This window comes from Artibeus jamaicensis, unplaced genomic scaffold (genome assembly GCF_021234435.1).
Source record: "Artibeus jamaicensis isolate MK-2021 breed Jamaican fruit bat unplaced genomic scaffold, CSHL_Jam_final contig_685, whole genome shotgun sequence".
Taxonomy (NCBI): Eukaryota; Metazoa; Chordata; class Mammalia; order Chiroptera; family Phyllostomidae; genus Artibeus; species Artibeus jamaicensis.
Window position 1 is genome coordinate 17,853,156 of NW_026521924.1, and position 26,766 is coordinate 17,879,921.

General features: G+C 39.8%; 1 protein-coding gene across 2 annotated transcripts in view; it reads right to left on the reverse strand.

Moving 5' to 3' along the window:
• The window catches only part of TRPC4AP (transient receptor potential cation channel subfamily C member 4 associated protein), a 76,707-nt gene that overhangs the window by 15,406 nt on the left and 34,535 nt on the right, over positions 1-26,766 (reverse strand). For both annotated transcript variants that reach the window (XM_053671338.1, XM_053671337.1), the window contains exons 4-8: positions 22,808-22,865; positions 20,759-20,814; positions 18,253-18,381; positions 12,405-12,612; positions 4,200-4,385 (exon numbers count right to left, since the gene is read on the reverse strand). In XM_053671338.1, coding sequence (XP_053527313.1) covers positions 4,200-4,385; positions 12,405-12,612; positions 18,253-18,381; positions 20,759-20,814; positions 22,808-22,865 — 637 coding nt within the window. The remainder of the gene's footprint in view (positions 1-4,199; positions 4,386-12,404; positions 12,613-18,252; positions 18,382-20,758; positions 20,815-22,807; positions 22,866-26,766) is intronic.

The following is a 26,766-nucleotide window of genomic DNA, read 5'->3' on the forward strand; positions in this document are numbered from 1 at the left end:
AGCGCATGGCCACAGGCCCTTCTCAGTGATAAACACGTGAGGGAGTGAGACGCAGGCAGCTCAGGCTCTTCCCTGAGTCGCTGCCAACCTTTGGTGCCTGGTGTGCACAGGCCTGAAAAGAGCCTCTAGGACGGGTATTTTCATGAAACACAGTCCCCAAAGCAACAGCCAGAGCTTAGCAATGAGGGAAGTCCCCAAGGATGAGGATGGGAAAACTAGATTAAGGGGCCTGCACCTCCCCCAGATTTCCTTGGCTCCGCCAAACTGACTAAAGTGGCCTCCACCATCCCTGTGTCTGTACCGCACTGTGAAGCAAACTTTTTTTTTTAAAACAGGTTTGACCTATATAATTCACATATTACAAATTCACCCGTTTAAAGTGTATGACTCAGAGGGTTTTAGTATATTCAGAGTTGTGCAGCGATCAACACAATCAATTTTAGAGCGTTTTCATTGCTCCGAAAAGAAATCCTACACTTACTAGCAGCCACTCGCCATTGGACGCCTCCTCAACCCTGGGCATCCAAGAAACGACTTTCTGTCTCCATGCTTTGCCCAGTCAGGACATTTCATATAAACGGAATCATACGTTTTGTCAGCTTCTTTCCCTCAGCACAGTGTTTTCAAGGTTCATTCAGCTGTATCATGTATTGGTATTTTATTTTTTTCTAAAGATTTTATTTATTTTTAGAAAGGGGAAGGAGGAAGAGAGGGAGAGAAACATCAAAGTGTGGTTGCCTTTCGAGCGCCCCCCACTGGGGACCTGGCCTGCAACCCAGGCATGTGGCCTGACTGGGAATCGAAAGGGCAACCCTTTGGTTTTCAGGCTGGCATTCAGTCCACTGAGCCACACCAGCCAGGGCAGTATTTCATTTTTTAAATGGCTGAACAATATTCTATTGTATACACATTGTTATTCACTCAGCAGTTGATGGACACTTGGATAGTTTCTGTATTTTGCCTCTTATAAATATGCTGCTGTGCACATTCATGTATAAGTTTTTTGGTAAACATGTGTTTTCATTTCTCTTGGGTATACAGGCAGGAATGGAATTCCTGGGTAACATGATATTCGGGGTAACACAAGAATGTGTTGTTGGGCAGAGTTCTATACGTGTATCTGTGAAGTCTGGCTGGCTTGTAGTACTGTTCAGGTCTTCCATTTCCTTGTTGATCTTCTGTAGGGTTGTTTTACCCATTATTGAAAATGGGATATTAAAGTCTTCACCTATCATTACTGAATTGTCTATTTCTCTTCAAATCTGCTGGCTTGTGCTTCATTTATGTTTGAGGGCTCTGTTGTTAGATGCATATATGTTTATGTAACATATCTTCTCAACAGATTTACACTTTTATTACTATAAAATGTCCCTTTTTATCTCAGTCTCTTTTGGTACAGCCACCTCCACATCCTTAAGGTTGCTCTTTCCATGATACATCTTTTTATATACTTTACCTTCAACCTATTTCTATCTTGGAATAGAAGGTCTGTCTCCTGGAGGCTGTATCTAATTGGATCTTTTTAAAATCCAATGTGACACTCTGTCTTTTGAATGAACTGTTTAATCAATTCACATTTAATGTTATCAACAAAGTTGAATTTATTTCTGCCTTTTTACTTTTTGTTTTCTATGTCATGCATTTTTTAAATTCCTTTATTTCTCCTTTAATGCTTTCTTTTCAATTAACTGGTATCTGGGTTTTCTCATAAACCATTTCTGCTAACTGCTTTCTCCTCTGTATGGATCATACTTTCCCTTCTTTTTTGTTTTTTTTTGGGGGGTATGTTCCTTAGTTTCTGTTAGGAGGTAGACATTACAGAAAAACGCTGTAGCACCGATTCTGCTTCTTCCCCTCAGGGCCTGCTGCTGTTTTCCTGCTTGTGCAGGGACCTGGCTGGCCCGTTTCAGAAAGTCATTTCTCTAAGGACTGCGGAGGCCTGGTAGTGCAGAGCAGCGACTGCAGCCTTGGGGTCCTGCACAGTCCCCCTTGATGACAGGATTTTAGCAGAGCCCTCTTTAACCGATTCTTTCCTGATCTTTCTGCTCAGCGTTCTGCCTCCTCTGGAATGCAACTCAGCTGTCAGGCTCCCCTAATTACTGGCTGAATGCTCCACATTTTCTGACAATGCCCGGAGGCATAAACTACTCCAAAGTCTGTTTCAATTAAATTTGGGCAGGAGTAGTTTTTGAGCATAAGGTTTGTTTTGATTTCAGACGGACTCTTCTTATCTGGCTCTTTCCCTGGTTCTTTCTCGTAAACTAGCTAGCACATGGTTTGGCTTTTTATTCTCAAAAAGAGCTAACGGCCTCCTTTTATTTGCTTAACACCAAAATCTACGTTGTTATTGAGAATGCCCTTAGATTCCAACTTCTCACTTTCTGTTCTAACCTAGTACCTCCCCCACTGGCAAGTTCTTGGTGTTACTACCTCAAGTGGAGCTGGTAACTTCTAGTCTTCTGTGTGTGGAACCTCTGTCCTACTCGGCTGAGTAAAGAGAGATAAGAAGCAAAGAATTCTTGGCCTGCCAGGCCTGGAGCAGAGTAGAGCTTCCACACTACGAGTGTAGTATGGAGGTAAGTAGAGGAAAGGAGCCCTTGCCTTATGCTAAGTGAAATAAGTCAGAGAAATACATAGAATGACCACATGGGATTTACATGTAGAACCCAAACTCAGAGAAGCAGAGTAGAGAGGTGGTTACCAGGGGCTGAGGCAGTGGGAGCTACTGGTCAAAGGGTCCGATCTTCTAGTTACAAGATTAACAAGTTCTGGGGATCCAATGTATAGCACAATGACTATAGCTAATAATACTGTATTATATACTCATGAATGTTGCTGAGAGAGTAAATCTTAAATGTTCTCACCAGAAAAAGAAACGATAATTACGTGATGGGATGGAGGTGTTAGCTAAGACTGTAGCGTTAATCATTGTGCAATAAATAAATATATCAAATCAACACCCTGCACACTTTAAACATACAATGTTACATGGGAACCTCAAAAAGGTGGGGAGGAAGAAAGAAAGGAGTCCCTGACTCCGTGGCCATGCTCAATCAAGAATTTAGCCCTTCACCCTGGAGCTGGAGAGAGTTATGATGCTGGTACCCAGTGAGATACCAGGCTTCTTTTTTGGGAGCTGAGGGAACACTCTTTTTGGCCTCACCTACCCAGGGTGGAACTCCATAAATCATAATTTCTACTGTCACAGACTCTCACTGCTCTTACTGAGTTTGAGCAGATTTTCCTGAAGAACTGTCTCATTTGCTGTATGTTCTTAGAACAATTTCTACAGATTTTACAAAAATGGTTTTTGTCACTGTTTTTTAAAAGATTTTTAAAATTTATTTTTAGAGAGAGAGAAAGGGATGGAGAAAGAAGAGTGAGAGAAACACTGATATGCAAGAGATACATCAATTGGTTGCCTCTCACATGTGCCCTGACCAGGGACTGAACCTGCACCCCAGGCATGTGCCCTGGCCAGGAATCAAACCAGCAGTTTTTCTTTGTGGGACGATATGCCCAACCAACTGAACCACACGGGTCAGGGCTGTCGTTTTTTCCATTAAGTTTTGTTTCTAGTTTTAGTATATGTGCTGCCGAAGCAAGCGCCAGTTTTGTTTCTAGTTTCACTGGGGTAGCAGGTGCACAGAGCTCTGCACACTGCCATCCCAGCATCTCCTCCCTCCAACTCTACCGGCATGGTTACAGTGAGAATTCCTGGGTTTGTACAATCTGACCCCACCCTGCTGGCCACTCAAATGCTTCCGGGTTGGGCAACTGACCCAAGACAGGCCAGAGTCCTTCGCCAGGTCGCTGGAGCTGAGACTAGCATCCTGCACATTACGAGGCAGCCCACCCACCAGAGGAGAGAAGAGAGAAGGCTAAAGAAGAGAGAGCACAAGAACTCTCTGGGTTCCTAAGGATGCTCTGGTTATTGGCCCCAGACAGTCTCTCTGACTGTGCAACAAAGCCCTACTCCCTCCAATCAGGTCCCCTTAGAGGGAGTTCAAAGAAGTTTGTTCAAAGAAGTTTCTGTAAGCAGCTAGCAAAAGAATCCTAACAATCCCGATCTAGGATTCCCTGAGGGAAAATTCTACTTTGAGCAAACTTCAATTTATCCTCCTTGGGAAACAGGTCAGGAATGGCTCCGGGAGTCCATGGGAAGGTGCCCCACCTCCCAGGAGACCCACTGCAAGTACCTTGACTGTGCTCCGACTCCTCATTAGCCACTCGCATCAGGGCGTCCAGCACCAAAGCGTTGTCGAGCCACGTGTACCACTCCTCCAACTCCTGCAGGAAGCTGGCTGTGCCCGTTGACTCGGACACCTTTCGAGTCGCCAGCTTGCAAAGCCGTTCAACAAAGCCGGGGATGCTGAGAAGGGCAGCTGCCAAGGAGAGAACGAAAGATGGAATTTTCAAAACAGAGACCAGCTCTAAAATCCTCAGCAAACAACCTGCTCCTCGCCTGCACGACAGGAGCAATTTCTAACCTGACAGTGGCTAGTCAGACAGAGCTTCCCTATAAAATTAAAGGCAAGGAAATAGAGAACAAACTGACAGCGACCAGAGGGAAAAGGGGAGAGGGATAACAGGGGAAAGAAGGGGAAAGTCTAGTCAAGGAACATGTTAAAGAACCCACGGCCAAGGACAGCAGGGTGGGGGAAGGACTGAATGTGGGTGGGTGGGGCAGGGGAGACTAATGGGGGAAAACTTCAGACAATTGTAATTGAACAATAAAAAAAGGTAAAACAAAATGAAAGGCCAACCAAAGTTAAAATAGTAATAAAGTTACAGAAACATCCACTTTAGCAAGTGCAGAGAAACAGGCTCTTTTATATATCAACTGGTAGGAATATAAATCAGAATAATTTATGCCTTAAATCTGTGTGTCTTTGAGCCAGGAGGTCCATTTCTGGAAATTTACCATAAGGAAATAACCAATTATATACACAAAGAGAGCTGTACGCAGATACCCATTGGTGCAGTTTCTATAATAACAAAAAGGTGGAGACAGCTGCACGTTCACTGAGCGAATACTGAGTAAATGTGACATACCCAAACAATGTAATGTGACACAGACACTTCAGAAAAATGACACTTACCTCTCCATACAGTGACTTCAAAAAGATGTTTAAATTCACATACAAAAGGATGCTTAAGTGTTACTTAAACAGCACTGGCTTAGGCCCATTTCTTTATTTAAAATTATTGATTGATTTTAGAGAGAGAACACTGATGTGAGAGAGAAAAACGCTGACTGGTTACCTCCTGCACATGCCCCAAAGGGGGACTGAACTGCCACCTACGCATGTGCCCCAACCGGGAACCAAACCGTTTCAGTTCACAGAACAACGCTCCAACCAACTGAGCCATGCAGCTGGGCCCTTTTCCTTAAAAAATTTAAAACTTTGTTTCTTTAAAATATCTATATATAACATACACACAAAGAACGAGAAGATATGCACTAAGTTATTTATTGTGGCTGTTTCTGAGTAGAAGAGATTATATATAAATGCTTCTTTTAAAACTACTATCTATAGCTTGATTTTCTTGTAGCAAACAGGAAAAAAAAAGATGAGCTGTTTTTTGGTCTTTTTTTTTGTAAATTCAGAAACTAAATAATCAGCATAATCCCTGATCAGCATTTGAGAACACAGTAAGCTTTGAAGGCAGGGAGATCAGGGTTCAAATCTTGGCTACATCTTCAGCCTTCTTTAAAGTAAGGCGAACATCCTCACGTATTTTCTTGTGTGTGCATTAACTCTTCCAGGAAAGACAGCAAACAGTGGCTGCCAAGGGCAGAGAGAATTAGGCTGATGGGAACAGAGTAGGAGGGAAACTTTTCAATGAACACCTTTCTGAATCTGCAGATTTTTTTGAGCCATACAAGTATATCATCTAATTCAAAATTAATAGACACCTAGATAGTTCGTAATATCAAGATATCACTATTTATGTTTTTATTAAAAAAATCAAGATATTATCATTAATTTAGAAGGGTATAATATGGTATCGGAGTTATGTTTAAAAAGAGTCATCATCTTACAGAAACACTGAAATATATATGTGAAATTTTATGATGTCTGGGATTTGCTTCAAAATAATTCAAAGTGAGGAAGGGAGAAGCGAACGGCAGTAGAAATATAGACAGGCCATCGGTTGACAGCTGTGGAAGCGAGGCAATAGGCAAATGAGGACCGTCATACTGTTCATATGTGTCATGTCTGTCTCTTTCATATGTGGGAAGTTTCCCATAATGAAAAATTTCAAAGTAAAATTTGAAAAAAACACATTAAAGAAAATTCTTTAAAAATTGAAATAAATTAAAACAAAGTACTTAGGAGGATTATATGAAATCATATAAACTCATTCCCAGCACAGAGCTAGACAAATAATCTTTGCCCTGTTTCCATCTGCTATACATTAGTGAGTGACTATAAAATAATGTTTGACCTGCTCTGACCGGCGTGGCTCGCGTGGTTTCAGTGTCCTTTGGTAAATTGAAAGGTTGCGGGTTCGATTTCCGGTCAGGGCACATACCTACTAGGCTGTGGGTTAGGTCTGGTCCAGGCACATACAAAAGGCAACAGATTGATGTTTCTCTCTTACACTGTTGTTTCTCACCACCCCCACCCCTGCCCCCAACTTTCCCTCTTTCTGGAATCAGAAAGCATGTCCTCGGGTGGAGATAAGGAAAAAAAAAGTTTGACCTCATTTAAAAAAAAAGTGATTTAAAACTACAAATTAATTTTTCCTCGGTTAAATACAGAGGAGGGATAAATGGTAATGGAAAAAATACCATAAAAAATCAAAGAAAAAGGAATAAAGAAAAAAGAAAAGTTAACCATAAAATTATCCTGTGATCCAGCAACTCCACTCCTTAATACAAACCCCAAGGACATGAAAATAGGTCTTCAAACAAATACATGTGCACACATGTTCACAGAAGCACTATCCACAAAAGCTGAAAGGTGGAACCCACCCAAATGCCTACCAACAAATGGATAAACAAATTGCAGCATATACATACGAGTATTATTCAGCCATAAAAAGGAAGTAGTGACATGCCATAGTGAAAGACATCGTGCTAAGGAGCATGACACGTGATACAAAAGGTCACGTAACACAGGACTCCATTTACATGAAATATCCAGAACGGGTGAATCCACAGAGAGAAAACAGGTGACTGCTAGGAGTTGAGGAGAACGGGAGACAACTGTATATGGGGTTTCTTTCTGGAATGATGAAACTGTTTTGGAACTAGACAGACAGATATAGCTGCACATTAATGAATTACATGCATAAGCTGTAAATGCAGCGAAGGCCACCGAATTGTTCATTTTAAATGGTTAATTTAATGTTACTTTCACCTTAATAAAAAAACAAAGATAGCTTTTTTTGGTTTTGGGGTTTTTTTAATTTAATATTTACTATATATTTTAAGATAACAATTTTTCCTTATCAGTTTGACAAATACCAAGCAGTTTACAAAGCCCTTGTACTGGGAAGAGTATTCCCACAGAGTGGGAAGATGAACCAGTCATTTCCTTGGAAGTTTGATTTGTCAGCATCTATCAAAGTTCAGAAAGCAAATATCCTGCACATCATATTCTATACACAAAGTTGTTATTTGTAGGAACAAAGACTTGGAATGAACCAAATTTCCATCAATAGAGAACCAGACAGATTATGGTATGCTCACATAAAGGAATACTGTATAGCTGTAACTAGGAATCAGATACTTGCAAATGTACTGGAATGGAATGCTTTGCAAGATGAAGTTAAAAGTCAGGGGTAGCCCTGGCTGGTGTAGCTCAGTGGATTGAGCCCAGGCCTGCAAACCAAAGGATCTCGGTTCAATTGCCAGTCAGGGCACATCCCTGGGATGCAAGCCAGTTCCCACCAGGGGACACATGAGAAGCAACCATACATTGAAAAAAGGGGAAAAAAAAAGTCAGGGGCAGAATGATGCCTATTTTACCTTACCATCTGTACAATCAGGGAGGAGCCAATCTCTCTCTTCCCCTCCCCTGCCTACCACGATTGGGCAATATGTCTGAAGGACACACAAAAAAACGGTAATAGGTGACCATGGAGGGGAACAAACTTTCTACTATACACCTGCTGTTCCTTTTGTACTTTATGAAAATTTTAAACATTAGATATATTCATGTACATATAATTCATGTAGAATCCAATCTCATTTATTTATTTTTCCCAAAAATAAGTGAATGAGATTGAATTCTACATGAAAATCGTCATTTCTTTTCTCCAGTTTCTTTAGTTTTTCTCACAAGACACAGTTCCTGAGACCTAGTATTCAAACCCTGCACACTGAACAGCCTTTCCGATGTGAATGCCTGAGGCTGACTCCCACCACAGATTCCTGAGCTTTTATGAGTCTTTTGTCTCTTGAAAAGCTGATGAAAACAATGTACTCCCCCCTCCCTCCTCTGAAAAAATCCCAGTGGTTCAATTACATTCATCAACTTGTATACGGTCTCAGGGGACTGGCACCCAGCACTGCAGTCTTTGTATTCTCGCAGCCTTATCAGCAGCTCTGACACACTGCTGGTTAATACTGAACTGGCTGACAACTAAAACACCCACTCTATGCGAGAACTTCTGCAAAAGCAGGCCTGTTCTGTCTTCGTATTTATTAAAACACCAGTGTTTCCCAAATACTCCCATACATTTTCCTCTGGCAGGAAAGGCCCTGCTTTCCAGTTATCTGAGCTGATTCCGAATTCCACCCTAGCTCAGGTACTGCATACATCAGTGCCTCTCCGCTTGGAGTCACCTACGAACTGGTAAGTATCTGACCTTGTGGCTTCGTCTATTTCTCTCAAATCCTGAACGATTTCCCCCCCAGATGGAGCCATTGGTTCCCATCTGAATCACCAGAAGGACAACTAGTAGTTCTGAGAATCCTAAAAAGGGACCTAACATTTTAATTATCTGTGCTCCAGGAAGATAGGATACAACATTCTTTTGCCGGGCAAGAAAACTAGTTCAGAGTTACAGTATATCGGAAAAAAAAATGTTTGACAGCATCCTACATGCTTTCATTTTTTTAAACCATTATGGACTAAACTGCGCCTGCCCTGCTCCCTTCCCAAATCCACACACTGAAAGCCCTAATCTACAATATGACTGTATTTTGACATAAAGCCTTTAGGCAGGAAATTAAATGAGGTCATAGCAGTGGGGACTTACTCCTGTGGGCCCAACGTCCTTATATAAGAGGAAGAGACACTAGAGATCTCTGTGCACAGAGAGGAAAGGCCACACGGGCAGTGAGAAGGCAGCTGTCTACAGAGAGGCCGCACCAGGAACCAGCACTGACGCACTTGATCTTGATCTCTAGTCTCCAGAACCGTGAGAAAACCAGTTTCTGTTATTTAAGCCTCCCAGTCTATGGAATCTTGTTATGTCAGCCAGAGCTGACTACTACACATACCTCTAGTTAAAAGTATTCATTACTGGAATTCAATTAAAGCATGACAGTACTGAGGACTAAGATCTTTCTCATCTATTTGTGATTAAACTACATTCACCTTGCCTTCCCCGTGCCTCTGGAGAAAAATGTGTATGGAATGTGTACGGAGCAGAAACAGGAGTCAAGGTCAGACGGCCACAAAGGCCCAGACCCTACACAATACCATGAGCTAAAATCGACATTTAATAAAGCCTATCCCAAAAGATACAAGCAGATATCACGTGGAGATTATACCATGTGTTAGTCACAGAGGCATGAAAGTGAACCTAAACATTTAATAAAGGCTTTGTTTTTTTAATCCCCCAAATCAAAGAAAACTGGCTTGGAGTTAAAACTCATTTAATTAAAAAACCTCATTTCCCAAGGGTGATGGGTAATGTTGGTTTTACTTAAGTCAGCTTACAATCAGGTACATGAAGATAATCAATGCTAACAGGATTAAACAGACTCTTTAAATGGGAAACTAAAAGTTGAAAGTTAACTTAGTGCCTCAGCACACAAGTATCCAATACTGAATCTTTATTTTACTTATTGTTTTAAAAGATTTTATTTATTTATTTTTAGAGAAGGGAAGGGAGGGAGAAAGAAAGAGCAACATCAGTGTTCGGGTGCCTCTCATGTGCCCCCTACTGGGGACCTGTCCTGCAAACCAGGCATGTGCCCTGGCTGGGAACTGAACGGAAATACTGGTTCACAGGCCGGCTCTCAGTCAATCCACTGAGCCACACCAGCCAGGGCTTCCAATACTGAACCCTTATGATCCTCAGTTTCCAAAGCTGTACAACAGAGATACTGGGTTGGCTAAAAAGTTTGTTTAGTTTTTTCCATAAAATAAAAGACACATCTTTCATTTTCACCAATAACTTAATTGATTTAGAGTATATCAGTTTTCTCCTGCATGGTATAACACTGATTGTTCTCAATGTCTCAATTTGATCACTATCAACTTAGTAACAACTTCAACTGGCTACCTGACTGAAGCATCTTCCAGCAAAAATCTCCAGCACAAAACTTCACAAACCACTTTTGACATGGTCGATCAGTCACAGCACCTTCTCCACACTGTGCACAAATGTTCCTTTTGTGTAGTTGCAGTTTTACCTTTCTTGAAATAATAAAGCATAATAAGCTAAAAATGTTGCATATTTTCTTCCATCTTCAATGTTAAAAGGACTACACAAAAATTCATCCATTTGGATAAGTTTTTTAAAAAGTGCACATTGATATGACAGCTGTCACAATACAATCTAACACTGTTTCACATGAAGTTAAAGACAACTACGTGCTACTACAGCCATCTAAATAGAAAAATCAAACGAACTTTTGGCTAACCCAATACTAATCTTTATTTCACAGGGCTGCTTAGAGGATTATATAAAATTGCTTCTAGATAAATGTTTTTCTGGCTCAATGTTTGCCATACAGCAGGAGATGAACAAATGTGGACTTTTGTTCAGTGTGTATGTATGTGTACATTTAAATCAGCTTTGAGATGTACTTTAGCTGTGGCAGAATTCACACGATTTTAAGGATGTGTATTTTATGATTTACTAACCTGAGCACTTTTCAAAAGCTGTAAGAAAAAAGGAGGGGGAACGAAAAGCCTGCGGAGACCAAGAAAGGATACGGACTCAGGAGAGAAAAACAAACCTAAAGAGAGAACCACGAACCTAGGGTCTGCGGAGTTCACACACTTCTGTTTCTGCATATGACTACAAAGTGTAAAATTACATCCCCTAATAACCCACAAGTACGGTTATGACCATCTGGTGTTCATAACTAAAACCAGAATGTAAATGGAGGTCATGAGGGACTCGCAGTATCTAGAAGGAAGACTGCTGGGGAGCCCTTAGCAATTCTGCAGACAGGCCTGGGAATGCGCACATCCAGTCAACTGGACTTGAGAATCAGAGCAGTACTTTCAAAGCATCATTAGGGCTGCTGCAGGATGGCTGTGGTTCCCTGCTGCCTTTTTTAGTGACACATTTTTATTATTTCACCTTGGTTTTTTGGTTTACCGTATTGTACACACGATATGTTTCCATCAACCGTAGTTCTAGCCTATTAATGTTCAAGAGCTATCTTTTAAGACAGAAATATTTTAGTTCAAATATGAATCATCTATACTCTTATGACCAAACAGACATATTCCCAATTTCCCCAAAATCTGCGTAGGCGAGGACAACAGAACAGAATTCATTTGCTACCAAAAAGCAACAGGTTGGGGAGATGAGTTAGAAGAGTATTTTTTTAAATTTAAATAACTAATATACCCATATGGCTTTAAAATCAAACATGTAAAATAATATACCCACACCTAACAGGTGGCCACTTCCTGTGTATACTTTCAGTTTATACAAACTGGATATGAGCAAACAGACACATTTGGTATTAGTCCCCCCACCCTACCTTAATACAAAAAGCATCATATTATACACACAGTTCTGCATTTTCCTTTTTACCATTAGTATACCTTAGAGATTTTTCTGTATGAGTATACAGAGATTTTCTTTATGCTTTTTTCTTAAAAGCTATACAATTTTCCATTCTATAAAGCAAGCAGTCTTGTTTGCAACAAATAACCTTGTATATATTTATGTGCATATATAATCTACAAAATAAAGGCCCAGAGAGGCTTAGTGGATCAAAAGGTACAGGTATTCGTAACTTTGATAAACAATGATTCCCAACTTTTTTTAGGTTCTGGATCCATTAAAAAATCTGATGAAGGCTATGGACTTGGCTCCCCAAAATAATGAACAAATATACACAAATTCTGCATACTCTAAGTGACCCAAGTACGCTCACATGGATTAGTCTCCAGAGGTACTAAAAAAAACCTAGATGGTTTAATAAGGTGTCTTATAGCTACAATCTTAAAATGCTGCGATTTTAGAGACTTTACCTTGGTTGATTTCAGCTGCAGAAGGCCCCAAGCTCAAGCTCTTCTTCTGCTGAGCATTTTTGGCAAGAAGTGTGTGCTTGTCATCATTCCCCGTATCCATCTCTGAGATGGTGACAGCCAGAATCCGGCAGAAATTAGCAAGCTGTTGCTGATCAAAATTGGATACTAAGGAACTCAGATTAGGGACTTCGTCTAGTCGGATCATTTCCTACAGAAGACACAAATGAAACAATTCCCATTCTCAGTTCACTAGAAATTAGATGTGTTCCTCCTCTGCATTCCCCTAAGAATGCAGCCACTTTGGTTCAAACCCCAGCTATGCAATACGCAGCTGTGCAACCTTAGAGAACTTCTCCTAAGTCTCTGTTTACTTGTCAAATGGGACTAACCTACCTCGTAGGACAGGTCTGAGGATTAAACCCTTTGAGCACCTGTTCTCACTCTCCACCTTTGCTCATGGGAATCATTTTTGTCTATTAAAAAAATGTATCTACCACTCATAAACTACCACTCATGCTACAGGTGTTTTATTTTTAAGAAATAACATCTTTTCCCCACCCAGTGCATTCCCTTCTCTCTACCCAGAGGCAACCATTATTTTGAACTTTGTGACAATTATTCCCACATTTTTACACTTATGGAAGACTATTTCCATAAAAACACATGGTATTGTATTGTTCCACATGCAGTATGAATGGTATCATACATACCTTTCAGTCAACACTGAGATTTAAATGCACTGATTCAAGTAACTCTAGTTCAGTTGTCTTTTTAAATGTATTTTATTGATTATGCTATCACAGTTGTCCCATTTCTCCCCTATATTCCCCTCCGCCCTGCATACCCCCTCCCACATTCCCCCACTTTTAGTTCATGTCCATCGGTTATACATATAAGTTCTTTGGCTTCTACATTTCCTATACCATTCTTACCCCCTCACCTGGTCTATTTTCTACCTACCATTTATGCTACTGATTCTCTGTACCATTTCCTCCTCTCTCCCCCTCCCCCATTGATAACCCCCACATGATCTTTATTTCTGTGATTCTGTTCCTGTTCTACTTGTTTGCTTAGTTTGTTTTTAAGTGTAGTTGTTAATAACTGTGTATTTGTTGTCATTTTACTGTTCATATTTTTTAATCTTTTTTCTTAGATAAGGCCCTTTAACATTTCATATAATAAGGGCTTGGTGATGATGAACTCCTTTAACTTGACCTTATCTGGGAAGCACTTTATCTGCCCTTCCATTCTAAATGAAAGCTTTGCTGGATAGAGCAATCTTGGATGTAGGTCCTTGCCTTTCATGACTTAGAATACTTCTTTCCAGCCCCTTCTTACCTGCAAGGTTTCTTTTGAGAAATCAGCTGACAATCTGATGGGCACTCCTTTGTAGGTAACTGTCTCCTTTTCTCTTGCTGCTTTTAAGATTCTCTCCTAATCTTTCATCTCAGCTAATGTAATTATGATGTGCTTTGGTGTGTGCTTCCTTGGGTCCAACTTCTTTGGGACTCTCTGAGCTTCCTGGACTTCCTGGAAGTCTATTTCCTTTGTCAGATTAGGGAAGTTCTTCATTATTTGTTCAAATAAGTTTTCAATTTCTTGCTCTTCCTCTTCTTTCTGGTACCCTTATGATTCAGATGTTGGAATGTTTAAAGATGTCCTGGAGGTTCCTAAGCCTCTCCTCATTTTTTTGAATTCTTGTTTCTTCATTCTGCTCTGGTTGAATGTTTCTTTCTTCCTTCTGGTCCACACCACTGATTTCAGTCCTGGTTTCCTTCCCATTATTGCTGGGTCCCTGAACATTTACTGTATTTTTCGGACTATAAAATGTACTTCCCCCAGCCCCCAAATTTGGGAGGAGTAACGATTGTTAATGTTGCTGTTCTGTTTACATTTACATTGGTGAACTGTTATTAAATATTTTACCACATTTTTTGCTTCAAAATTTTTTCCCCCTCTAAAACCTAGGTGCGTCTTATGGTCTGAAAAATAGGATACCTTTACTTCACTTAGCATAGCCTTCATTTTTTCATCTAATTTGTGACCATATTCAACCAATTCTTTGAGCTTCCAGATTACCAGTGTCTTGAACTATGCATCTGATAGGTTGGCTATCTTTGTCACTTAGTTGTGTTTTTTCTGCAGCTTTTATCTATTTTTATTTCAGCCTTTTTTTTTTTTTGGTCTCCGCCTGCCTGTTATGTAGCAAGGGGCGAGCCTTAGGTATTCACCAGGGTGGGGCAACTCACGTCGCTGTATTATGACGCATTATGTGGGGGAGGAGTTCGAGAGGGAACAATGGCGCTTGCTCTGCTCTCTACCTGTTTTCAGTCACTTTCCCAGCTACCCGCGCAAGTAAATTGAACCCTTCTGGTGCTGATTCCTGGGTGGGTGGGCTTGAGTATGTTCTAGGACCCTGTGAATCTCTCCAATGAACTCTCCTTTGGTGCTGGGAGCTTCTCCTGCTGCCGCTTCAACCCCTGCGGGTGTTTTCAATCGGGGATTTGCAGCTTTATTTCCCCGAGCTGGGACCCTGGGTTGTGCAGTCCGTCTCCCTCCCTAGTTGTTCCTTCCGGTTTATCTGCGTGCGGATGTGGGACCGCCCACTCAGCCAGCCGCCACCTTGCTGGGTCTGCCAGCTTCTGCCTTGCCTGCCCCAGTACTCCAGCCGCTACCTCATCGAGAGTCTCTGTGCCCAGCTGCCCATCTCCACCCGTCCTACAGGTCTGGATGAATGTTTCTTCTTTAACTCCTTGGTTGTCAGACTTCCATGCAGTTCAATTTTCTTTCAGTTCTGGCTGTTGTTTTTAAATTCGTTGTCCTTTTTACGGTTGTGCGAGGAGGCACCGTGTGTCTACCTACACCTACACCTTGCTGAGTATACTTGTTTTTTACTATTTTACTCCACAATTTATTCTGTGTATAAATATGTTTAGGTGAACTACAGTTTTTCACCATTAAACAATGCTGCAATGAACATCCCTATAGGTGTTTCCTGTATATGCACAAGTAACCAATTATCTAGAGTAAGTGACAGGCATTTTCGCCTTTTTCTTGACTTTAATGGAAATATATCCGAAATTTAACATTAAATTTAATGTTTGCTGTAAGTTTTAATAGATATCCTATATCAAGTTAAGGGATTTTCTAAAATGCTCTGTTATCTGGTATTTTCTGAGGAATATAAGGATGTTTTAAAAGGAGACAAGTTCATGTAATGCAAGACATTTGCAGATTTTAAGGAAAACATTTTTTACTTAAAAATTAACTAAAAACCTGCATATAAGTGTACCCAAGCAGTTCAAGCCTGTGTTGTTCAAGGCTCAAATGTATTTTAAGTTTTATTTCTTTGATACACACAACATACGGTATGAAACACAATGAAGTGAACAGCTGAGTGTGCCTTTACTACCACATGTCCCTGCCTCTCTGCCAGAGGTAACCACCACTATCCTAAATTTTATTACTACCTTGCCTTTAAAAACAGTTTTATCGTGTGAGATTTGAGTCTGCTAATTTTTGAGCTTTATAAAAATGTCATACTATATACATTCTTCTGCAACTGACTTCTAGCAATGATTTCTATGAATCGCCTGTGCTGTTGCCTTTGGCAATGACTCATTTATTCCCACCTCTTTGTAACACAGGCATACGTCATTTTATTGCTCTTTGCTTCATTGAGCTTCGCGGATGTTGCATTCTTAACAGAGAAGGCAAGACCCCCACCAGCAAAAAGATTACAACTCACTGTACTGTGACGCTCACTTTATTACAGCATCTGTGGTATCTCCAAAGTATGCCTGTATTCTATTGTGTGAAGAGAGCACATTTACCCATTTTCCTGATGAAGGATCACAGGCTTGGTTTCAGTTTTTTGTTCTGTGTTTCTTGATGCACACATGCAGTTTTTCTGGGCTGGTGTATTACAAACCATTTTGACAATGCCCAAGAATAAGGAATAAACTTTCTACAACAACCCAGTAAATATACATAAGTGAATGTATAAATAAGTGTATAAATATAAAACTAAGACTTCAAACAACCTCACGTGGTACGATTTGATCTTTTCTATTGAGGTGGTAAACCCACTGAACTGGTTTCACAACCTCCTGGTTTCAATTGACTGTTTCCATTTCTAAAAATCACTGTTCTGGAATGAGCTTTCCCATGGCATGCCGGGGTATAGGTTACAGGTGACTCAGGCCACAGTACCAATGTCTTGGCCCTCAGGGCAGTGCATACCTACATGCTGGGTCACAGAGTATATGCATACTCAAGTAGAAAACAAAAGAAAGATGAAGATATTCTGCTGATATAAAAAAGTATCAGTATAGAACTGTTATCAGTGATGTACATTCTCACCAAAGGTGCTCTGTGTATGGTCTCGATTTGCATTTCCCTGATTACCAATGAGGTTAAGCAACTTCTCTTGTATTTATGTACCATTTGTTTCTCTTCTGCAAAATGCCTGTTCATACCATTGCCCATTTTTCTACTGAACTATGTCTTTTCCTTGCCGATTTCAAGAATTCTCGATAAATTCTGACTACTAATCCTTTGTTAGTTGTATGGGTTGCAAATACCTTTTCCCAGTTTGTGGCTTGGGCTCCTTCTTCATGGCATCTGTATTCCTTGCAAACTGCAATGAGGTACCCATAACATCTAGCAGAACTCATCACCATTTTTGGCAACACAGAAGCCATTCTAGACTCCTGTGCTGATACTGCCAGGGAGACTGGAACTTCCACCCTGGAAGCCCCCTCTCACACACTGGCTGGAACATACAGTTGGTGGAAAAATAACAAAGCCTTTTCATCGAAGGGCACAAAGGGTCTGTCTGGGACCTGCACACATTTCCAATGTGTTTCTATAGACAACGGGCCTCTTGTGCATCTTCTGCCTGGGCGATCACAAACGGGACCCAAGGAAAAGTGCAGAAGAAAGACAGAAATAAAAGCTGGGGAAAACACGATGCATATGGGTGCCTTTTCCCAGCAATGCCAACTCTAAAAGGCTCCTGCCTCCTCAATAGTAAGAGAAAGAAATCTGCCAACCTGCAACCCACATGGAGGTATGGGACAAAGACTGGGGAAACAGGCTTCAGGTCCTAGCAAGCAATACCCCAAAAATCTAATGCAGTGATTCTCTAACAGAAGTCTGTGAGTATGTTTTTTTGGGTTGTGAATTCCTGATGATAAATTTTTAATTTAGTATTTTCATTTCAATCGTAGTTTTTTTTTTTTAAAGCATATTCTGGATGATCTGAATGTCTATCTTATGACCAAGTGGCTGAACTTCAGTGCTCATATTTATGTCTCCTGTGATGGTGTCAATTAACTGTTGACAACTGATGGAGAAAAACAGAGGTGAACTTAGTGAAAGTCAGAGTCAAACATCACCAAGGGAAACAAAACATATCCTAATGAATAGAGGTTTCACGGCAGTTCAAATAGAGAAAGGTGGCAAGAGAATGAAATCACGCAGCATACAGCAGTAGGTATGCTAAAAAGATCTTGCATTATAATAATTAGTGAGGGGCAATTTGATTTTGGCAAAGTAACATTAGCCATCACATTAAATTCATGAGGTCAATCTGAACTTTCGAGTTTTATAGTGAGTTTAATTTCAATATGTTTATTTGTTTAGGCTTTATAATCATATTAATAAGACTCATTAAATACATCAAGTTTAACCTAGTTTTTACTTGAATATATTTAAGTAACAAAAAGATAATTTAACACTAGGAATATGAAACAATTTTTCTTTTTAAAGAAAATTGGTTTCAGAATCCAAACATCTGAGACACCCTCCCCCATCTGGTTACCACCTGCTAGAGGACACAGCTCACCTTTTTAACACCCAAAATATCTTCGATGAGGGTCGCTGTTTGTAAGAATGTCTTCTTACTCGTCATCAGTGTAAACAGGAAGATCACAAAGTCATTCTTTTCTGCTAAACGCTTTGTAACTCCTTCCGTCTATCACAAGGGAGGAGAGAAAAGGCAGAATAAGTTATAAATACTATATATGTATATCTATATCTATCTATCTACATAAATAGATGATAGATAGACATAGATATAAAGAGCAAGCACTGCCCCTGTGGCTCAGTTGGTTGGGCATCATCTCACAAGGTGAGGGGTAGTCAGGGCAAATGCCTGGGTGTGGGTTCAGTCCCTAGTCAGGGTGCATACAAGAGCAACTGATCAGTGTTTCCCTTTGAAATTGATGTTTCACTCCCTCTCTCCTACCCTTCCCTTCTCTCTAAAAAAATAAATAAATATAACCTTTTAAAATATGGCAAGATATCCCTGCCAGCTACTAGGAAACACAACCCCACATTACATCAGGAACCTTTGGCTTGGGTCTTAAGTCCTTAAAGCTACATACAGAACACTATGTGCAAATGCCTTTCTCGGAGGAGGGCTTTTCCACCCCATGATAATCCTCACAGGTTCGGGACCTAGTATCTGCTTGGTACCTAGATCAGGAACTATAAACTAGCATATAGTAGGCCAAGTTTTATTCAACCAGCAAACGGTACTTTTAAATTTCTGAATTTAAATGTCTTTCAGGGAGGACATGCTCACTCCAGGTTTGTCACAACTTGCACAACACAAGTCCCCACTCCAAAAAAGGCATCTTCAAACATTTCTTGTTTTCTGCCCAGTCCCTGGGTACTGGTATTTGCAACTCTAAAAGCCAATCAATGATAAAGTCAATTACATCATACAGACATTTTTTTAAAAATAAGGACAATTCCTTTGTGGCCTCAGCTGCAAGAATCATTGTGCATTTCCTGAACAATGAGTTTATTTTTATCTTATAGCTCTGTCAGTGCCTATTTGTGCCACTAGCTACATGTGGCTAGTAAGCACCTGAAATATGGCGAGTCTCAACAGAGATGCGCCGAGTGTAAAAACACTGTATTTTGAAGGATCACTTCAAAAAAAAGAGAATGTAAATATCTTTATATTTAGTTGGAACTCTGAACTTATTAAAATTAACTTTACGTATTCCTACTGTTTTTTATTCCTTTCCTTAAAATAAAAGTTGCTACAAGGAACTGAAAGTAACCTAAGTGGCTGGCACTGTACTTCTGGTGCACAGCACTGTTACAGATGGCACGCCATGTAAGTGTTCAAATGCATTTCCCTATCTGTGTTGGTTGCTAAGAAGCTTAAACCCAAGTTTGTACACCATCCATAATGCAGATGAGTTTACATGTGCAGATGGTCTACATTTTTATATCAGCCCAATTCCTAGATGTATACTATATCCTCACCTTATTTTATCCTTTCCATTCTTACCTACATCTAAATTTATGATTTTAGTGGATTTAAAATACTCCTGTAAGGTGCCTGAAACCTTTTTTTCTGAATGAGGCAAGAAACGAAATTAAGTGTTCCTTTGTATTGTCATAGCATACAGGTTTCACATCTCTAATAGCACTTGTTTCATTCCGCCATGTATTAGGATTCACTGTGTATAATTTACCACAGCGGTTCCCAAGACAGGTATTATGTCTCATCAAAACTAATGTTTGTATACTGCTTTACAAAGTGCTTTTACACCTACCATCTCACTGAGCCCTCACAACAACCCTATCGTGTTAGTACGATTAGTAACTGCATTCTACTGATAAGAAACTATAGCTCTGGGAGAGGAACTAATAAGCATTAAGCCAAAGGCCAGAATTTAAAATCGAGTTCTAGCACTAAGTGCTGTGCTCTTTTATTTCTTCCAAATTTCTTCCTTTATTCACCGTTCTTTCTCACTCAGTCGTCAATGCAGCAGTGTCCTGCTCAGTATGTGGGTGGGGCTTTTCGTTTTGTTTTGTCTTCCAACAAGGAGAATGAAGAAATAGGCATAATGAGGTATCTTAAAGGTCATAGACACCCTTCCAATGCTTCTACCTCTTTGATAAGTAATTGTTCAGTCTCTGCTTGGTTCAGACACCGCCAGGGTTTGGCTGTTAACAATTACAGTGACCCTTAAACAACACAGGGGTTACATGCAGTTGAAAGTACACATGCAACCAGTCAGGTCTCCGCATCCGCAAACACCAATTGTGAAATGAAAACGCAGATGACTCCTGAACAACACAGGTTTGAACTGTGCGCAGGTCACGCGTGGGTAGACCTGTGCAGTTCAAACTTACGTTGTTTCAGAGTCAACTGCCTCCCCATAATTTCTATCTGTTGGTTCTGGTTCTCAGACCCACATAAAATACGCCGCATTCCTCCAATGTCTGAAGACAGCTCTCATGTCTACCACCCTCACTTAAATCTTCCCTTCTCACGCACTGCAAATGTGGTAGGGAGAAAAATGCAGCCCCAGAGGCAGGGTACTCACACAGACACAGGTATTATACAGGATGCTCAAGCAGTCCTTGGACATTTCATCACTTACTGCAAGCAGATGGATAATAACTGGTTATTTTTATCATAAAAAAGACAGTGTGCCTATATTAAATTCTTTGAAAACAAAAACTATTCCTCATAATCTCCTCCAAGATGATTATTTTTCTGTAAGCATATCTCATTCCAGTCCTTATTTGCCACAGATTTTCATGGCCCATTAGAACCTACAAACCAATTTGTAAGCTGCTTTTGGTTTACTATAGTAGCCATTTTCTTATTATGCTCCAAAGTCTTCATAATTTCCATCTGTGGTGATATCACCATTTAAAATATGCCATGTTCCCTTGGTACAATAGCTTGCTTAGAATATACCCAAGGCTTTAGTTTTAGTTGTTTTTTTTATTTTGCTATTTAAATAGACAAAAAATAAACAACTTAATATGTAAGAGCAGCCTTTTTATGCTTGTGTTGAATTGGTTTCTCAAGATACATTTTCAAAAGCTAAACTATTAGAATCTAAAGTATAAGCATATTGATGCCTCTTGTTATAAATTTCTATGGAAAGTTCTACTAGCAGCAAACAATTACAACATTTTTACTACAGACTCACCAGGTATTTTGTTTTGTTTTGGTTATTTACATTATGGAAACAGCTTTTAATGCCCAACCTATTAATCTAATAAAAAACTAGCTATTTCCCTGTGAGCGGGAACAGGAAAGTAGCACAAAAAGGAAAAATACATTTTTATGACCCCCAAACTAGAAAATGGTAAAACTGAGTATGAGCCATGGACAAACTGTTTTGTTTGGCATTAGTTTTATTTTCAAACACTGTTTCCATTTATCCTTATGCTGCTACAACCTCTGAAAATGCTGGGTCTCCTTGCGAGATCTCAACAGGCTGTCCTGACAAGCTGGCTTGACCAGGGGGGTTATCTGAGAGGATCTGGAGATGCTGCAGGTGTCCTATGACCTCTCACCCCTACCTCTCAGCCTACTGGGACTTTTTGGTTTATTTATTTTATGACTTCAAAGCAGGCTGGAAAACCAGACAAGTATATTTCAGTATTTCCAGACCTTTCATTTTTGAAGAGAATTAGAATTCATTAATGCAACAAATATTTATTCAGCACCAGCTCTAGAGCAGATTTACTTATAAATCTAGTGAGAGAGAGAATAAGTAAGTATTCCAACAAGTAATTACCAGGTGTTACTTGCTGTGAAGATTATGTGGGTAGACAGAGAACAGAAGAACCAATTTAGATGGGAATAAAAAGCTGAATATGAATATTCAAAGATGAATATATGAATCCTCTTAACTGCTATTGTACCTACAAATGAGGTCTTATAAAGTATATCATGTTGATGTTAGGGAAGAAACTTTTAATTAAAAAATATATATGTGATGTTTATAGAAGAGCGCTCATCAAATATTAAGTGATCTCTGGCTTTTAATGCTAAGTAAAGTACACTTATTCTTTTTTAAAATTAAATATTGAATACCTAAAAAGAGTATTTGTAACATGCATAAATTATAAAGAAGAATAACAAAATAACACCCATGTGCCCACTACCCAGCTTAAGAAATAATGTACTACCTAAAAACCTTTTTACTTTTTACTATATGCATTCTGGTAATTACCGAACTTTTTACAAAGAGTATATATCACTTTTATAATAACAATAAAAATATTTGTTATCTTATTAGGATACTCTCTCAATTAACAATGTATGAGAAGTAAGAATTTCCAAAGAAAACAGAAAAGCTGGACCCAAGAACTATTAGAAACATACAAAGATGTAATTCTGTTAGCCCAGTGGGTTTCACACTTTTTCTTTTAAAGCACCAGCCTATATTTCTCCCTAGTACCAACTGAATAAACAGAGCTGCTTGGTTGGGATTGGAGAGCGCATCCTGCGGCCGGGATGTAAGGCATGTTCTCACTGTTAAGAGTCAGAAAGGGCCCGCAGGGAAACTCCTGGAAACCACCACCATATCAGCAGGCCGGAAAACACGGAAGTGGCTGACAAGTATACTTACTTTTCAGTTTCTGTCCCCGGATGGAGACTGTAGGCCTCATAAGAATTTCTACAAGGAGCTACAAAAAAAAAATTTAAGATTAATTAAATCTTCAAGATTAATTCAAAGCACAACTTACAGACAATCTGCTGTGCTAACTCACAGCCCAAATATCTGCAACCAGATTACAAGAGCCTCTTGTTCCCAACACAGGCAGATGGCAGCGAGGCTCAGGGCAGTGAGCTCGACACCAAGTTTGAAAACCTGGGTTCTAGTCCCAGCTTAGTCGCCTGTTCCCCATGTAAACTTGGGCAAGTCAGCACCCCTCCAATGGCCTCACTTTCCTCATTTTAAAAAATAAGCATATTTAGATTAGGTAATCTCTGGGATCCAATGTGGCTTAATTTTTTTTAAACCGCAGAATATCACTGATTCTTCTTTTGCTTAAAGAATATTTGTTTTCTCTTATAAACTTTTTAAAGATTTTATTTATTTATTTATCTTTAGAGGGGAAGGGAAGGAGAGAGGGAGAGAAACATCAATGTATGGTTGCCTTTCATGCATCCCCTGATGGAAACTGGCCTGCAGGGAACTGGTCTGCAACCCAGGAATATGCCCTGACTGGGAATTGAACCGCGATCCTCTGGTTCGCAGGCCTGTGCTAAATCCACTGAGCTACACCAGCCAGGGCTTCTTATAAACTTTTTATAAAAAGAATCTCAAAAGAGAGACTGTAAATGTCCAATACTGATTTCTACAGGGACTAGGGGGTGATATGAATTCATTTTTCATTTTACGTATTTAAATACAACACAATTTTGATTAAACTATTTATAATGAGTATATGCATTAAAAACCCATTCTGTTGAAACAAGAGGACAACTTACAATTTTAAAAGGGTCAAGCCACCAAGAGGATACAACAATTACAAACAAAGATGTACTTAATTACAAAGCCTCAAAATAAATGAACCAAAAGCTGGCAGAATTCAAGGAAATACAATTCAAAAGTCATAGTTGAACACTACAATACCCCACATTCAATAATAGATAACTAAGCAACAGCAAAGAGAACTGAAAACTTACAAACAAACAATAGAGGGAGTTTGGCAAGAAAAATACACCCAACTAGAGGTCGGTGATGGGCAAAAATGACCCAAAAGCCTGTACTTATGAACAGACTGAGGTTCCTGGAGAGGCCAATGTAACTCACTGCAGGAGAGAAAAACCCCATGAAGTCAAGAACCACTGATCCAAAGATGTCCTAAGGTGGAACAGGCACCTGCTAGAGAAAGTCACATTTTCACTAAAATAGACATGAGGCTAGAGACCCACATTATTCTTTTCCTCCCATAAACATACTGCTTTCTATTAAGTAAATCCCTTGATGAATGATTTAGAAGTGAAGGGGGGGATTCTCTTGAGCCAACTAGCAAGTAAATGTACAGGACCACTCAGACTGCCGAGGAGAGCAAATGCTAAGAAGAAATCAGAGAATAAAGTCTATGGTAAACAGTATTATGCAAATGTTTAATATTTGATCTTTACTTTTGTAGAAAATAGTATCTCTAAGGAAAGAAAACTCTTCTAAAATGGAAGGATAACATGTGCAGCAGGTACAGCTCCGGTTTTTACACAGTGAACATCATTCCTGTACAATCACCGCCCGCATCAAGACACAGAACAGACGTGACCCCCTGAAAGCCTCCGTCATCGCCATCCCAGTGACGGGTGTAAGGACAGATATCCCAGGGAAAAAGGGGGATCCCAGTTCTTCATTCAAAATAAATTTGGGATGATGCGAAAACTTAACATACATGAAAAAAACTTTAAAATATTAGAAGGAAACATAGACACAGTTTATCATACAACAGTGGGGAAAGCAAGAAATACACTTCTGAAGCCATAAAAGGAAAAGATTGATCAAGCTGACAACCTAAAAAGTACACCTTTTTACATTTAAAACTACCATAAACAAAGTCAAAATTCAGTTGTCCAACTAGGAAAAAATACAACAGATAAGACAAAGGACCTTAAAAAGTGAAGAACAGTTACATATTGCTATGATCTGAATGTCTGTAATCACCCCAAATTCCTATGTCAAACCCTCCTCCCTAATGTGTTGGCATCCGCAGGTAGGGCCTCAGGCATGATGAGGCCATGAGTGCAGAGACCTCATCAGTGGGATTACACCCTTATCAAAGAGGCTCCGGAGAGATCCCCTAGCCCCTTCCCATGTGAGGAGGTGGGAAGGAGTGGGTAGTCTGCCACCTGGAAGGGGCCTTCGCCAGACACCAAACCTGCCAGTGCAATGATCTTATACTGCCCAGGCCCCGAAAGTGTGAGACACAAATTCCTTGATGCTTATAAGCTACTCAGTCTGTAACATTTATTATAGCAACCTGAAAGAACTTAGAAAAGCCTAATAACTAAATAGGAAGAATGCAAAAGCCACTAACAATTAGCAGAAAAGAAAACTTATAAACACGCAAAAATATATTCAATCTCATTCATAGAAGAATGTAAATTTTAAAAACTATGGAGAGAATATACAAAGAACTCTTAGCACTCATAATAAACAGATAACCCAATTCAAAAATGAGAAAAGGAGCCCTGGCTGGTATGGCTAAGTGGATTGAGTGCCAGCCTGCACACCAAAGAGTTGCCAGTTCGATTCCCAGTCAGAGCACATGCCTGGGTTGCATGCCAGGTCCCCAGTGGTAGGGGGGCAAGTGAGAGGCAACCACACACTGATGTTCCTTTCTCTCTTTAAAAAAAAAAATGAGAAAAGGACACAGACATTTTTCCAAGGAAGACATACAAATACTGTATAAGCACATAAGAAGATGTGAACACCATTAGCCAACGCAAATCAAAACCATTACGTACCACTTCACACGCACTAGGATGGATGGGTATACTCAAAAACACATATAGCAGCGAGTTTTGATGAGGATGTGGAAAACCTAGAGCCTCCACACACTGCCGGTGGGCATGGTGCAGCTGCTTCAGAAGACAATCTAATGGCCCCTCAAAGGATTAAAGCTAAGAGTTACCATATGACACTGTAATCCCACTTCCATACCCCAAATTAATGAAAATCCAAGTCTACACAGAAAATTGTTCGCAAATGTAACAGCACCATTACTCATAATAGCCAAAAAGCAGAAACAGCCCAAATGTCTATCACTGAAGGATGGATATACAAATGTGGTATACCCATACAATAAACTATTATTCAACCATAAAAAGGAATAAAGTGCTGATACGTGCAACAACATGGATAAACCTTGAAAGTATTAAGCTAAGTAAAAAAAAGCCTGTAACTGATCACATATTACATGATTCCATTCCTATTAAATGTCCAGAACAGAAATGTCTACACAGACAGAAAACGGAGTGACGGCTGTCTGTGATGGGGTGGGGGTGGAGGACTAGGGGAGGAATAGCTAAAGCCTGGGTTTCTTTTTGGGGTGATACAATGTTCTAAAATTGGCTGCGGTGACGGTTGCCATATCTATGAATACACTAAACCCTTGAATCATACTTTTTAAATGACTGAATTATGTGGTATGTGAACTGTATCTCAATAAAACTGTAAATATACTATGAAAAAATACCATTTTCTCGTATCTACTTAGTAAATACTAAAAACACTTAAAATGTTATGTTTGGTGAAGGAGGCCAGTGGGTGCCAGTAATATTCTATTTTGTGATTCAGGTGGTATGACAAAGGTAAACTTATTCCTGTGGTTGTTACTGGTGTGCTTTTCTGTGTGCAAGTTCTACTTCAGTCGCAAAGTTCATGAAAACGCGCACACACACACTGTGATGGTGACGATGTGCGTAAGCAGACACTCTCACACTTCGTTACTGGGATGTAAGCTGAAAAAAACCTCTAAGTATGTAAACTGACAAGTTTATAAACAATAAAAGACACAGATGCTTTGATCCCAAAGGTACAATATATATTTACAGGTA